The 15,765-nt window shown below is 42.8% G+C and overlaps 1 protein-coding gene across 3 annotated transcripts in view; it reads right to left on the minus strand.

Annotated features, from left to right (window-relative positions):
• Positions 1–396: 396 nt before the first annotated feature.
• Positions 397–15,765, minus strand: part of fsip1 (fibrous sheath interacting protein 1) — a 40,025-nt gene continuing 24,656 nt past the window's right edge. The window contains exons 6-7 of one of the 3 annotated variants that reach the window (XM_054797360.1): positions 12,778–12,930; positions 397–1,270 (exon numbers count right to left, since the gene is read on the minus strand). In XM_054797360.1, coding sequence (XP_054653335.1) covers positions 1,187–1,270; positions 12,778–12,930 — 237 coding nt within the window. In that variant the 3' untranslated portion in view covers positions 397–1,186. The remainder of the gene's footprint in view (positions 1,271–12,777; positions 12,931–15,765) is intronic. The other 2 variants (XM_054797358.1, XM_054797357.1) reach the window with 2 other exon arrangements.

The following is a 15,765-nucleotide window of genomic DNA, read 5'->3' on the forward strand; positions in this document are numbered from 1 at the left end:
ACAATGTCGCTGTAGCGTGCTTAATATAAAGGTCAGTCATGTAAATGAAACACTTGGTGTTTTTTTGTTAGGGTGTCAAAATCGGTGCCTCCCATGACGTGCATCGTTAGCTGGCTCATACTAACTCGTTTTCTCTTGTTAGAACGCACAGAAAAGGGAACGAAATATGTGTTCATGTTTCACATAAGGATTGTGAATGATGGGCAAAATTTAAAAAAAAGTGCAGTTTTACTTTAAGTTTAGGAGAAATAAATTCGAGGCTGACTAGTTAGCTTGCTAGCTAGTGGCTGTCTTGAGTCTCTGCTACAGAGTTAGGGTTAGCAATGTGATGTAACAATGTGTTATTTCACGTTAAAAACCATATTTAGAAAGTCATAAACAGGTTTGCTATGCTCTAACTATGATTGTATATAATTTATTAACATTGACTCCTATATTGCGGAAATTCATTTATCGCGATTGAGTGTGGAACCATTTAAAAGCTATTAATGGGGGATGACTGTACGGCCACTCAGCCTCGGCCGAACAGTAAGTCAGACACACATCCACAAAAACACACAAGGAATTGACTCTAAAAAGAGGACTATCAGAATTATAAGACATTTGTCATTTAGACACTGCGCTGTGTTGAATAGAAAACCCCACTAATGGACGCAGACACACTGGCAGACTATAAATGCACCCCAACAACACCACAATTGTGCTGCGATAGGAACATTCTGTGGCTGGAATACCAGGTGATTAGGTTTAATGACGTCAGTGATACTTACAGTATGTTAATACAAGCGGTGGCCCTGTTCTTTCCTCATGCTGAATCATCAACATGAATATAAACAATTCTTTTTCCACAAATTTACTGATTCTGATGGGGAAAGACGTGTACTTGAAGGGTAGAAGGAAAGCAGGATGGAACGCTCGTTGAATGTGTGAGTTTCATGCATGCAGTGAATATATGACACCTTATTTATACGTCTTCACGTACAAAAGCCTCATGGTGCCCAAAAGGCAGTGAATCACTCTGGGTTTTTCTTGACTTACAATTACATATTGTGACAATGAAACATGTGTGCATCCGCTACACTTGTTTCCGACTTAGAAGGCAGAAAGCGTGATCTCAGCGACGGCACGTCATTTGATGGACATCTTGACAGCAGGGCCTCGCATGCAGGAGGTCCATGTGTGCGTCTCAAGGTCCTGGCTCAGACTCTGTCAGCTCACAGGCATCCAGCAGGCTCAGTAACTGCTGCTCACTGAGGGCCTCTGACTCGCTCTGCAAGAAGACAAATACTGTATTTAAGTATATCAGCTCATATGATTCGGACTTTGTGTATATAAAATCCAAGTATGAGTTTTGCATGAGACAGACTTTTACAAGCACTCAGACACATCCAATAAAGCACCAGCATGTTATGTGTCTGTTCTTACTTATAACATCAACAGACAATATTTTCCATCTTCCATAATCCCCCCTAAACGCTTTCACGTTACAAACATTCTTTACTGGGCACACGCTCACATTTTGACTAATCACTGCAAAATGTCGCTTGATGTTGGATGACCTGGGGTAACAGCAGTAGTTTATTTTGAAGTAATATCTGGCACCGAAATAGATGTTCCCTCTTCACAGTCCAAGGAAAATACTTTTAATTGGATAGAAGCATCGTTAGCGCTGTTTTGCTTGTTTTTTGTTTTTACTGAAAATGTAGATTCCACACACGTAGGCCTCTGGCGGGGCATGTGCCGTTCAAGAATGACAGCCATCCTTATATGACACTAACCCCCCAGGAAACTTGTACTTCAGTTACTTGGTGTACTTGCTTAGCTTTCCATAAGTTACTTGCTGTAGTTAGTTAGTTTTTGTATGTTCATTTGTAAGAGTGAGTAACTTTAGTTACTTTGAAAGTTAGCTACTGTCTAATGTAGTTTGTATTTTAGTTTGTGAGTAAGTCAGATGTGAAGACGTTCCCAGCATGGCGTTGTGGAACACGACCACGGCTCAGTGAAGACAGACATGATTTTAACAGCTCGCCAACAACAAGGGAAGTGTCAGGAGCAGAACGTCAGACTGTACACCACCTTCATGGACCTGACGAAAACCTTTGACACTGTCTGCCATGGGAGGCTGTGGAGGACAGTGGCAAAGTTGAAATGCCACGCCAAATTCTTTGTGATGGTCCAGAAGTTTCACGACAGCACAGTCACACAGCCACAGTGCAGGATGATGGAGAGTTCTCCCAGCCGTTCCCTGTAATAAACGGAGTAAAACTGACAGATCCCTTCAATGACTGTGACATTGGTGTGGGATCTGGGAATATCCAATGGTATACAACGACTTCGCCCAAAAGTTCAAGTGTGGACCTCTTCTCCCAAGCCTGCAACGACTTTGGTCTCACTACCCCAACCAAGAAGACTGACATCCTGCACCAGCCTGTCCCAGAAACTCACTGCATAGAGCCCAATATCACTGTCACCAGTCAGAAGCAAGCAGTAGCAGACAAGTTCGTCTGCCTTGGCAGTACTCTGTTGTGCTCCGTCGCTATTGACAAAGATGTTGCATAAAGAATAGCCAGAACCAGCGCAGATGAAGGACAGTGTCTGGAATCGCAGAGGACGGAGCCTTGTCACCAAACTCTAGTTGTACAGAACAGTGGTTCTATCATCCCTGCTGCAAGACATGGACAGTGTACAGCTGTCAGGCCAACAATTCAATGCCTTCCACATGAGATGTCTCAGGGCCCTGTTCCGTGAAAAGTGGCAGGAGTAAGTTCCAGACACCGAGGTGCTCCAGCAAGCCAGGACGGAGAACATCCACACCACCTTGGTGTGCTCCGAGCTCTGCTCGGCTGGCCTCGTGCAAAGCATGGACGAGAGTCGCCTCCCCAAGAGACTCCTCTATGGCAAGCTGTCAACAGGCAAGCACTCACTTGGCTATCCAAAATTGCGCTTCAAGGACACTCTGAAGGCGTGTCCCTCAAGCAATGCAACATACCCGACAATACCTGGGAGGAAAAGGGCCACTGTGAATACTGGTGTGTGCAAGCTGAGCAGCGATGCATCAGTAGCAACGAGCAGAGACGGCAATGTAGAAAAGACAGTTTGAACTCTCAGCACAGATCAGCACTGCACATCCCTTGCCCCCATTACCCAAACACTATTTTCTTCGTGAGGAGGTAGGCTCAGTCGCCCATTCATTCATAAGTGAGGCCCAAGTGTTTGTCTGCTGTTTTTCTAATGACTACAAAACACAAACCTTGTTTAAATGTTATGTATAGTGTAACATCTCATGACACCTGTACAGATGTTATCAGCGCACCCGGGCACCTCCACTGGGCCACAAAATCGCATTCCAGTGTCTCATCTATCCCCACAAGGCGAAGCTAATACTCTTCATCGATCATGTCCCCTGAGCGGACCACCCTGTGAAACATAGCACAGTTTCACTTGTTGACAGACATCTCCACCAGAGGATCCACAATGTAATGACAGCCTTCAGGTCATGGAGGCTTGGCCTGTGTTAGTCATTTATGACCCCCTCAATTACCCAGACACTGTATATCATTTTCTCCGCAGATGGGAGTCCGCAGGCACAGTAGAGACATTCTAGCCTCCATGGGCCCCCTGAGGCCCTCCCATGTTTTTGTCCTTTGACACGCATATAGCAAAGTGGACTTGACCTTCAGCACTCAGTGACAAATGGGTATTCACATTAGGTATCTCTTTATCTTTGTGCATGCATATTGACATTCTTTCCAATACATAGTTTACATTTAATACAAAGTAAAGATAGGAAAATGCACAAATGGCCCGAAACTTTGAGCATTGAAGCACTTTGGTTTCATAATTTATGTTAAAATGGTTAATAGTTGACCCACTTGGAGACAAAAGTGCTTGGACTGGCAACTATAACTCTCACTGGCACAACCATAAGTACAACATATACTGCAACTCGATACATTCGTTTTTAAAAATGCAGTCGTTAATCATTTCAGATGTGTCAGTATTTTTACTGTCTGCGAAAATGGCAATAAAAGTGTCCCACTGGCAAATGTTTCTCAACAGTGCCAGTCGTCTTGGCAATGGAGTGCAACTAAAAGTTTAAACGTGTTGCCATTTAAACGAACAGACATTATGGCACTGTCTTTATCCATTTTGAGTTCAAACCTTTAGCTGGCAACATAAATGAGTACACCTCATAGTGAATATTTTCTACATAGCTTAGTACACCTCATAGTGAACATGTCCAAATTCTGTAGAATGTGAATTAGTGTGAGCATCATTGTTGTCCAGCACTGCCTAAACACTCTTGGGCATGGACTTCACCAGAGCTGCACAGGTTGTTACTGGAATCCTTCCCCACTCCTCCATGAAGACATCACTCATGGGGCTGTTTGACCCTTTGCGCTCCTCCACCTTCCTTCCACTTTTGGATTAATTAGGATCCAGTCTGGAGAAGACATACTTGGCCACTCCATCACTTTCACCTTCAGCAAGGCACTTGCTCCTTATAGTGTTGGAAAACTGCAGCCCAGGTTCCCAAGGGGGGATCATGGGCTACTTCACAATGTCACAGTACATAGTGGAATTCATTTTCCCCTCTATGAACCACAGCTTCCCAGTGCCAGAGGCATTCATGCAGCCCCACACCATGATGCGACCACCACCATGCTCGACAGTAGGTAACAGGTAATTACTATCCTACGCGCTGGTGTTGCCAGCTATTTAGACACAACTATAAATGCAAAGTCCACAGTGTTGACACATTAATTAAACTGGTCACGCACATATAGATTGAATAAGGTGGCATTGCCAGCAACTGGCCTACTTATGTCCTTTTTTTGTAGCTTCACTTGAATGGAACTTGCTTTTTTTTGCCATTTTTACGAGACTGTTGTCATGTAAACGTACACTCACACTCAAGAAGGAATTTTTTCTTTACTGCTGTGACTGGAAAAGTGTTTGACCTCAGTTGCCCCTGATACTGGGAGGCCAAGGGTGTTTGTGGGGGACTGATGTGTTTAGCCAGGCTGTCTTGAGTCTACAGAGCCAGATCTTAAAAAAAAAGCCTTCTCAGCATTTATAAATCCAGGACTTAAGTCTAGGCATTCAATTCAGAAAACAGGAGAGGAAAAAGAGCTGGGATATGATTGAATTTCCAAAGAAAACACACAACATTTCAGTGTTTTGCGGTACTTCCGGGGAGCGCGCGTGTTGCACTCTGTTGCACTATTGCTAAGACATGAACGACTATGCTGACAAGCTCCACAAGGGAACAGATTATAAGAGCAGCCGGCGGTTGCATTTTGGCACAGGTGGCCTTTATGCCTTGTGGTTATAGAGGATAAACTATATTTCTCCAAGCATCCCAATACTGCTTGAGATTTTTTCTTCCACCTGCTATCCAGAACCAGAACCAGGGGGACTATTGTACTGTATCCAGCTAGACACAAACCACATGTACAGAAAATGTGTCTCTGGATGGAGTCAGTTATGGATGGAGTGATTTGTAATTTGTCTGTGATGCTGAGAAACTAGTTCTTTCTGAACTCTGGACTTTACAGGATGACGCTTCTCTTTGGTTTTACTTTGGTGGAGGTGGTTTTACAAAGGCACAGTAGTTGAGCACCCCAGCAAACCACACTATAAAGGAGCAGCACCTGTAAGAGCTCACTGTTTAGCTCCTGTATACACATACAGTGTAGCAGGGTGGGTTTAGCAGCTCAGCTTTCATGGTCATTGACTTGAGTCACATAAGTCAACTTTATGGTCCGAAACACCCACGGGGCAACTTCTCACTGCAAAAATCTATCCACGTGCTCCCTCTGCACATGTGGAATTCCTCACACGGGAGGCCAACAACGCCTTCTTCATTAGCAGACCGATGACATCATCACGGATTTGTCAGTTGTCGAGATGATGTGATATGTCTGGGGTACCTCATTTTGTCGTGATTGCCTTGAAATCACACTCAAAAACACCTTATCCTCACTTCACCTCAGCACTCAAGACATATTTCACTGCTGGAATGATCCTTTCATAAAAGTTGGCTTTCTGCAGGAGTAGTTTTGCTACTGGCTCTGCATGTGCTGCGGTCTTGGCTTCCGTTCCAAATATTCAAACGTAGAATACCTTACAGCCACCATAATCCACTAAGTCACGCGCCAGGACCTTTGCTGTGTCAGCATAATAACTATTGCACTTACTGTGCAATGTCAGTGCAGCACAACTGATCAATAAATCCTTCACATTCGCTTCCAATTCGCTAACCAGGTGGAGTGCAAGCAGAACTAAAACAAATCAATAGAAAAACAGACTGAATTTGCTGTTTTCAGAAGGAATTCGAACACATTTTGTTTGGTGCGCTGGTCAACAATTTGTTGACTATTTGTTCATATTTCAAAACAATGTTTATCATAGGAATCAATTATAAATGAAGTAATCTGTTTCCAGGGTCAAACTGTGGCCATCATAAAATCTTTATTACTTGTAGTCCCTTGGCACATCGCAGTTTGAATTTTGCAGTTACAGTTTTTCAAAAATATATTAACAAATCATGCTGTTTCGGAGTTGAGTACGGCCTATTAGTAAAAAAAAATGAAAAAATGCAGACTTAAATTGTACATATTTTTTGCCGAGATTAAGCATTTTCAAGCATAAAAATGGCTAAATTAAATAAAATGAAAATGTAAGGTATTTAAAAGACATAAAAACGTGATATGTGAAGCAAGTTACCGCGCAGTAAAATAAAAATGATGTCATTAACGAGAGAACAGCAATATGTTTTGTAATAACAAGTGTGCTACAGCTATGTGCTTGGAGCCTGCAACACACTAATCGCCGAGGTGGTGACTCCGGCAGGGACAGGTATGAGGAGAACGATGATGTCACATGGATCGTTCGGTTACTGCTCTTGAACTTTTAGTCTAAATATTAAATGTTGCCTAATTTTATACTGCTGGGTGTGCTGGTATAAAGCTGCACTGCATTGTGCCTCATGCGTTTGTGATTCATTTGCATTTTGGATGCGGAGAGGTGTAGGGCTCCACGATGCTCTCAATGTGCCGTTGTAGCTGACCGCTTGTGACTACTTTGGGGTGGCGCAGACCTCTCAGCAGCACCCGCCGCTGCTTGGTGAGAATAGAAACTGCACAACAATATGTGCTTTCACTTGTAAGTCTCCAAATACCTAGTATTGCAGACGATACTACTGCATGTGTTCTGGAGAAAGTATGCAAGAGCTAATAAATAAAGTCACAGATGAAATGACTATAAAAATGGTTTGATAAAAACAGATTATCCCTGAAACTAAGTAAAACTAAAATAATGGTATTGCTTTTTTTTTTTTTTTACCAGACCAATTCTAGGAATTTAAATTAATTTAAATAATTGTGAAAAATATAAAAAATTTTACACACTCTTCTTTTAAACCACTATTGGTAACATATGCTAGCCGGCTGTGGTGTTTTTATTTTTTGGTTTCAAAAATGTTCATTTGGACTGAGTTGCATATAGTCCCTTTAATAATAAGACATTGAAACAATATGCATATCTATGTGGACACACACGTACATGCTCATCTACTGTACGTACATCCCATTCTTCTTCTTTTACAAATTGTGACCAGATTATTACTGGTATCTTAAAATATACAAAGCTGTTGTCTCTGAAGTGACATAAATTACTGACAGTTACAACCTGTTTTTTTTCCCGGCAATAGGAAACATCAATTTGAAGAAGGGACATGCAGTATATTGTTGACCTGGCCATATTGTACTGAGCGGCCAGGACAGGCTGTGTCACTTTGTGACATTTTCCTGTTCTTTGGTAATCATCCCTTTGCCTATCGCTTATGATGCTTAAGTTAATGCTTTCAAGGCATACTGTATAGCTTCAAGCACAATGATGAGTTTCTGTGCTATTGTTAAGTCATAGTTTTCCTGAAAAATTTGGTTCCAATTTGTACAACCTTTATGGACATTTGAATGTATAAAAATTGCCTGCTAACAAATGTGGAAGAATAGCACCTGATTTTGGCTTTGATACCTGCAAATAATAATGACAGTATGATTGATGATGTTGGACTAATTCGAGCAAGACCCTGTTTTGGAAGCAACCTATCTTACTGTAAATAATGGGATTGTTCTTCCCCTTTTCCACTTGATCTAGGAACACAGCCAAATGAAGTTGCAGGCAAATTTACCTAGCAAGGTCATTTGTTGGAAACACAAGAGTTGCTTGTGTGTTAGATAAAAAATAAGATAAAAAATCGAACTGAGGTGCAGTACAGTTCGCCACTTGGCAGTTTAAATTTCAGGGATTCACTATTTAAAAATATATATTCATAAATCACACTGGTTCATGGTTGAATACTGCCTATTATTAGTCAAAAAGTATTTATATTGAAGAAAAATTCACATATATTTTTTGTCTAAATTAATCATTTTCAAGCATAAAAATAAGGGATGTCCCCATATTGATATCGGATGTCAGGCAAATATCAGCAAAAAAAACAATATCGGATTATATCGGCCTTGAATTCCTCAAGGCTCTGGATGTTGCGGGACTGTCTTGGCTGACACGTCTCCTAAAAATTGCGTGCAAGTCGGGAACAGTACCTCTGGATTGGCAGACTGGGGTGGTGGTCCCCCTTTTCAAGAAGGGTGACCGGAGGGTGTGTTCCAACTATAGGGGGATCACACTCCTCAGCCTCCCTGGGAAAGTCTATTCCAGGGTGCTGGAGAGAAGGGTACAACCGTTAATCGAACCTCGGCTACAGGAGGTGCAATGTGGTTTTCGTCCTGGTCGCAGAACACTGGACCAGCTCTACACCCTTGCAAGGGTCCTGGAGGGTACTTGGGAGTTTGCCCAACCGGTCTACATGTGCTTTGTGGACCTGGAAAAGGCATTCGACCGTGTCCCTCGCGGTGTCCTGTGGGGGGTGCTCCGGGAGTATGGGATTGGTGGCGCGCTACTACGTGCCATTCAGTCCTTGTACAACCGGAGCAGGAGTCTGGTTCACATTGCCAGCAGTAAGTCAAGCCTGTTTCTGGTGAACGTTGGCCTCCGCCAAGGCTGCCCTTTGTCACCGATTCTGTTTATAATTTTCATGGACAGAATTTCTAGGCGCAGCCAAGGTGTCGAGGGAGTCCACTTCGGGGGCACTAGGATCTCATCTCTGCTATTTGCAGACGATGTGGTCCTGATGGCCTCATCGGACTGTGACCTGCAGCGTTTACTGGGACGGTTTGCATCTAGTGTGAAGCTTCTGGGATGAGACTCAGCACCTCCAAATCCGAGGCCATGGTTCTCAGTCGGAAAAGGGTGGATTGCTCCCTCCAGGTTGGGAATGAGGTCCTGCCCCAGGTGGAGGAGTTCAAGTATCTCGGGGTCTTGTTCACGAGTGAGGGAAGGTTGGAGCGTGAGGTCGATAGGCGGATCGGCGCAGCGTCTGCAGTAATGCGGTCATTGTACCGGACCGTCGTGGTGAAGAGAGAGCTGAGCCGGAAGGCAAAGCTCTCAATTTACCGTTTCATCTATGTTCCCACCCTCACCTATGGTCATGAGCTTTGGGTCATGACCGAAAGAACGAGATCGCAGATACAAGTGGCTGAAATGAGTTTTCTTTGTTGGGTAGCAGGACTCACCCTAAGAGACAGCGTGAGGAGCTCGGTTATCCGGGAGGAGCTCAGAGTAGAGCCGTTGCTCCTTCACATCGAGAGGAGCCAGCTGAGGTGGCTCGGGCATCTAGTCCGGATGCCTCCCGGACGCCTCCCTGGTGAGGTGTTTCGGGCATTCCCAGCCGGGAGAAGGCCCCGGGGAACACCTAGGACACGCTGGAGGGATTATGTCTCAAAGCTGGCCTGGGATCGCCTCGGTGTCCTCCCGGTGGAGCTGGAGGAGGTGGTCGGGGACCGGGAAGTCTGGGCTTCCCTACTGAGACTGCTGCCCCCGCGACCCGGACCCGGATAAGCGGAGGAAAATGGAACGGGAATGGAATGGAATCGGCCTCCGATACTGGCACTCCGATACAAGCAATGAATTCCAGACTCCTCCCCAGCACATCTATTCAGCAGTGACTGGATTGAGCCCATGTGATCACAGCAGTGTTTGATGGCGTGCTAACGAAGTAGCTAGGTGCAGGAGTGATGCCAGTCGTGTGGCAGTAAAAAGACATTGCAGCTGAGTGCAAAACTTGTCATGTACAAGTTTCCCGTGTTGGCACAGAACTGGGGAAGTTTAATACATCAAACCTCAATATTGCATATGAAGTGGTATTACACAGGAAACTCCCACAGAACGGCAAAAAGTAATTTGCTATAACAGAAAAGAGGGAGCCCCTATTGGTGGTGAGTAATGTCGGATTTAAACGCTTCAATGGGCACCTTGAACCTCGCTATATTGTGTTTTTCTTTGGAGTGTCTTAAAATAGTCAATACGACGATTCGATTCTGAGGACTATGATTCGACTATCAATCTCGCCGTCGAATCATATGAAAACACAAGTGCAGATTGGCATATATATGGCATCAATACAATTGTCCAAACCTCAGAAACCTATAATGGCACTCATCATCCCCATTGACTAGGAAGTAGCCTGCTAACCAATGAACATATGAACAACCACAAATGTCGTGACCTTGGTAGTGGTCTGTGCTCTACTGAGTGACAGAGGATAAAAAAATCACTGCTGATCACTGCATGGACAAAAGAGACAGCCGCCGCGAGCATAGCAAGCTACCGAGCTAACTAGTTAGCCTCTCAAATTTACTTATTCTAGTGTTTCAAACGGAGTGGGGAAGAAGGACAAAGTAAGACAAATCTTAACACTTCCACGTGAAAAGAACTTTTTTTTCCACTCTTGTCGTGTCGGACATTCCATGGCTGACTCCATGCAGTGTGAAGGTAATGTAATACAATGTCGTGTCTCATCAATGTAACATTACTGATGCCTAGTGACCAGAATACTACATATAACTTCCATAAATCCATCTTCTATGCCGCTTATCCTCACTAGAGTCGCGGGTATGCTGGAGCCTATCCCCGCTGACTTGGGGCGAGAGGTACACCCAGGACTGGTCGCCAGTGAATCGCAGGGCACATATAGACAAACAACCATTCACACTCACATTCATTTAGAGTCGCTAATTCACCTAATATGCATGTTTTTTGGAATGCGGGAGGAAATACCCGGGAAGGAGTACCCGGAGAAAACCCACGCATGCAGGTGTAAACATGTAAACTCCGCACAGAGATGCCCAACGGAGATTTGAACCCAGATCTTCCCGATCTCCTACTGTGTGGCCAACATGCTAAACACTAGGCCACTGTGCGGCCCTACATATAACTTGTCTTTAAAAATGTTTTGACTAGTAAATAGCCAACCACAAAACAGCCATCATTTCTTAATAAACTTTTGAAAAAAACGCAACAGTGAGGGAGCGATGTCCGAACTGTGATGTAGCGAGGGATGACTGGACTACATTTTTCAGCAGATTCAAACCATTCCAACACAAAAAAAGCTTGTTCAAAGTATTCAGGCTATCTGTTTCCAACATTCCAAAAATCCACGGATTTCCTGTAATTCCACATTGTCGGGCCAAAAAATTCAGCATTCGCGTTTATATTCAGTTTTCTATAGTCTATACTATACGAATCTATATTATCAGGAAGTCTGTCTCATTTCTTTGGTAAGTCAAAATGTGGTTCCCTCGCTATAAACCAAAATGGGCCAAGTAAGATTAGTGTGTTTCAATTTATGATCAAATCAATTTCAGCACCCACTTATGGTCAGAAACTCTGGCTGCTGAGATATGATTGTGGATTCACACTTCCTCCGTGATGACCGCTTTTCTTTCCCACCGCAAACTATCGGTGACAAGACAATTGAGGAGCATTGATGCACATTGCATCTGTTATTAAATTAGAAAGGTCAAATAATCTACAGTATGTAATTGGAGGAAATTTTTCCATATGTGCATTGACCAAAATCCACTGGGAAAAGGACCAATTAAATCCAGAGTGGATGGGCTCCTAGTTCACTTGTTTTTCATGACAGCGTAGCTTTGCCTGTTGACGATGTTGTCACATTACAGCACTGTTTGTAAAAAAAAAATGATGGCTCCATTCAGACAGATGGTAAACTGAGATTAGTTCAAGAAGGGCCCGCAAGTTCTCAATGATTGATGATTAATATCCATATTGCTCTGACAACCAATAAAAACTGAAACACTCAGGGTCGCGCTTTAGAACAAGGAAAGAGTAAGAAAAGCAAGAAAACCAAAAAAGGGGGCTCCGTGACCTTTTTGTTTTTAAATGTTTCTTGTGCTTCTGTCTATACTGTAGCTACAGTATTTGGAGAAAGAGTTGTAATTCTATCAAGGTCCTAAAAGCAGACAGAGGTCCAATGGGTTTCCAGGGAACATTGTGGAACTTGAACATAGAGGTGGTAAGAATGCCAAGAAGCCAAGACACACTATGTTGAACAAAAGGACATTCGCAGATCCTTGTCCTGACCAAAGCAAAACTAACTACAGAAGAAATTCTAACAACTCTAAAAAGAAAGAACTGAGAAAAAGGAAAGATTTGGCTTGTAGTGATACAAAGGCTGCACTGTTTGTTATCATCTTCAATGAAAACGACCTTTGTGCTTGTAATAATTTGTCATGTATGTGCATGAGATCAACAAAGAAGGGTGTTTTAATGAAAAACACAGGTGGTGTGTTGATGAAGTGCATTTTTGCGTTATGAGTGTGTGTAAAAACATGGCTGCTGCCAACTCACTGTCATCTCCTGGTCTTGGCCCAGCAGGTCCAGCTGCCGTTGGATCTCCTGGAGCTGCATCTCGTGCGTCCTCCTTTCCTTGATATCCTGCAGAACCTTCTCTCCTGGCTGAGCGTCACAATCACGCTTCGGCCCGATGTCCGAGCCACATTCCTGATAGACAACAGACACACAAGTGATTCTCACGCAGGGCCAACAGCTTGCAGAGCATGAGGATTTACTTGGGTACCGTCCTAGAATCGCACTCTCAGCTGATAGCTCCCACATTTGGGACCACATCCATGTAGCAGTTCATCATCATTAATTTGAGTTGAAATATTCAAATTGCTTCAAGACTTGATATGCTCATTGCTATGGCTCACGGCTGCTTAGCAAAGAATCAAATCAGGTACTCAAATGAGACCCGAGGAAGCCAGAGTACTTTAAGAACAGATTAGACAAATCACACATGCACTCTTGGTTGAATGTCAACTACTTAAAAGTGAAGATACAAGGCAAACTATGGGCATGGCTAATAGGGCACTTATACTAACAGGGCTTTTTGTACAGACCGATTATGATTTACTGAACAGAAAGTTACCAAATCCATTGTGTTTTCTTGTTTTTCAGATTCTTCCATCAGGGACTGCCACAGTGATTCATGTGGTCTGCATGGTTTAGGTTTTACACCAGATGCCATCTTGGCAAATCCCTGTCTTTATGTGGCCTTTGGATCAGCACAGGAGATTTTCGGTGGCTCTGTATTAGAGCAATTGTAGGGAAATGAAGCCAACAACATGTACCACTACACTACCAATACAATAAATAAGTGAATAGCCTTTAATGACAAAAACACAGGGACCCAATTGTAATGCAATGGGCCTCCAAACTGTCCAGAGACATTGCTGATGGGTGCATCTCCCACCTGAACAAATAAACACCTCACCTCAAATAAGAAACCACTAAATGATTCACGGATTTGCTAAAAACATACCAATGGCTACGTTCCCACCGCAGAGTATGATGCTCAATACGAATTTTTTGTTAAATTACGCTATTTTTATATGGTTGTTCACATTACAAAAGAAAACTTGACTTTATTTGTGGGGAATGTGTACATAATGCATCCGGGAAGTGATGTGCATGCGCACAACAAACAATATTAACGTAAATATGGCCCCAATTGGTGGTCTCTGACCTGGTGCATTTGTGGCAATTTTAAGGATTTTGTGTAACCGGAGTCAACATTTCCTTTACCAAATTATTTCGTGCAGGAGATTAAGAAGGAAGAGGTCAAGAATTTTGGCTATAGTAGTTTGTGGGGTCTGAATGCAACGTCTGTTCCGAGGAGCATGTGGGTGAGGAGTCTGAGCAAGGAGTGGTTGTACATTGACGTGAGCTGCTTAATTGACACAGATTTAAAAAATTATTTTCAGATGATACATTAATCAGTTCCAAGACATCATATTTTGCCAATGACTGTTTCCTGCTCCTTCGACCGCAATTTCTCTTCGTGTGTGTCTATTTTCGTGATGAATTCTGACATTTCTCGCCTTTCCATGACGTACAGGTCGCATACACGCGACCCAAACGTTCAGACTGCAGTAGCATCGGATACACAATTGTACTGTTCACAGTGACATTATAAAATTAGATACAGGTCACATATGAGCAAAAAAACGGAAATAGTAAATAGCAAATGATCCGTTGTTCACCATTAAGAAGATAGCGACAAAACAAAAAAGTTATACATAGTGGCCTTCGTACACAGAGTCCATCATCCACTTGAAAAAGTAAATACCTCACCTCAAACGGAGGCCTTGGTTGTCCCCTCAGAAAAAATAGCTATAATTAAGTTTTATATTAACTGGTATTTCCATGTGTGGTGGAAGACGTCATTACCATAACGCACCACACACAGGTCCAACATGACATCTGTAAAGCTGAGGTTTGTGTCAGTTGGGAGCAAAAAGCCGCTATACATTTCAACAATAACCCTAAAAATAAAAATGAGGATTTGAAGAGAAATCTTTTCAAGTTGTACAGACATAACCTATTCGCGTCCAGAAATAAGTAGGCGACTGAGGTTGACCCTTCAAGACGAGAATCGACAATCAGAAAACCATCAGAAGGATGTGTAAAATTGGTAATGTGCATCCTCACTCCGACCCTTATTCAATTACTCATGGGTGAGGTTAGAAAATTGAGACGAGTCAGCAAAAAGACTTGTGGTTGGATGATTGTTTTTACCTCTAAAAATATAAACCCTATAAAAGCAATGACTGGGTCAAAAATGACAGGGTCAAAGAGGGAATGGTCAACCACAGGGTTGTTTTTTAAGTGTCAGTCCAGTTGAACTTGGGTGAATTTTCTTTTCTGGTTTGTTTAGTGTGGCACACATGTTTCATAGAGTTGAAATTTATGGATATTGCAAAAAATGTCAACATCTCAATCAAGACTAAATGCTAAATTGACTGATAGAACCAGTCACACACACTATTTAACTACTGTCTTCAGAGATAAGTTTAGTTCTTCAATTAGGCTGAACATTTAGCAATAAGTGTAGCTAAAGGGTGACAGAAGTAAAAATTAAAAGCACTAAAAGTTAAAACAAGTCTAAAACATGTCTGGCCTTACTTCTCTCTCTTGGTGGAAATAATGGCAGCTTCTATCTCAGACCTCTTTAAAACCATCTTTATTTGACTTCCCCCCCATTTAGCATGTGCTAGTCAGTTTTTTGATATTGCAAAGGAGTGTGGGATACCAGACAAGGTTACCAACACAGGGACAGATAGTGCTCAAAATATGATAGCAGCAGCCAAGAGTCCATACCATACGAGCGCTTCCTGTATGTCGCACACATGCATTGTTTTTTTATATCAAAACAAAATTCACGCCAGTTGTAGTACTTCAGCAGACTTCAGCCTTTGGTAAATGTGTGATTAATCATGATTAATCACATGTGATTAACTTAATTGCTTGCTTTTTTAATCACAAGACAGCAGTAAT

Source organism: Dunckerocampus dactyliophorus, chromosome 13, assembly GCF_027744805.1.
Source record: "Dunckerocampus dactyliophorus isolate RoL2022-P2 chromosome 13, RoL_Ddac_1.1, whole genome shotgun sequence".
NCBI lineage: Eukaryota > Metazoa > Chordata > Actinopteri > Syngnathiformes > Syngnathidae > Dunckerocampus > Dunckerocampus dactyliophorus.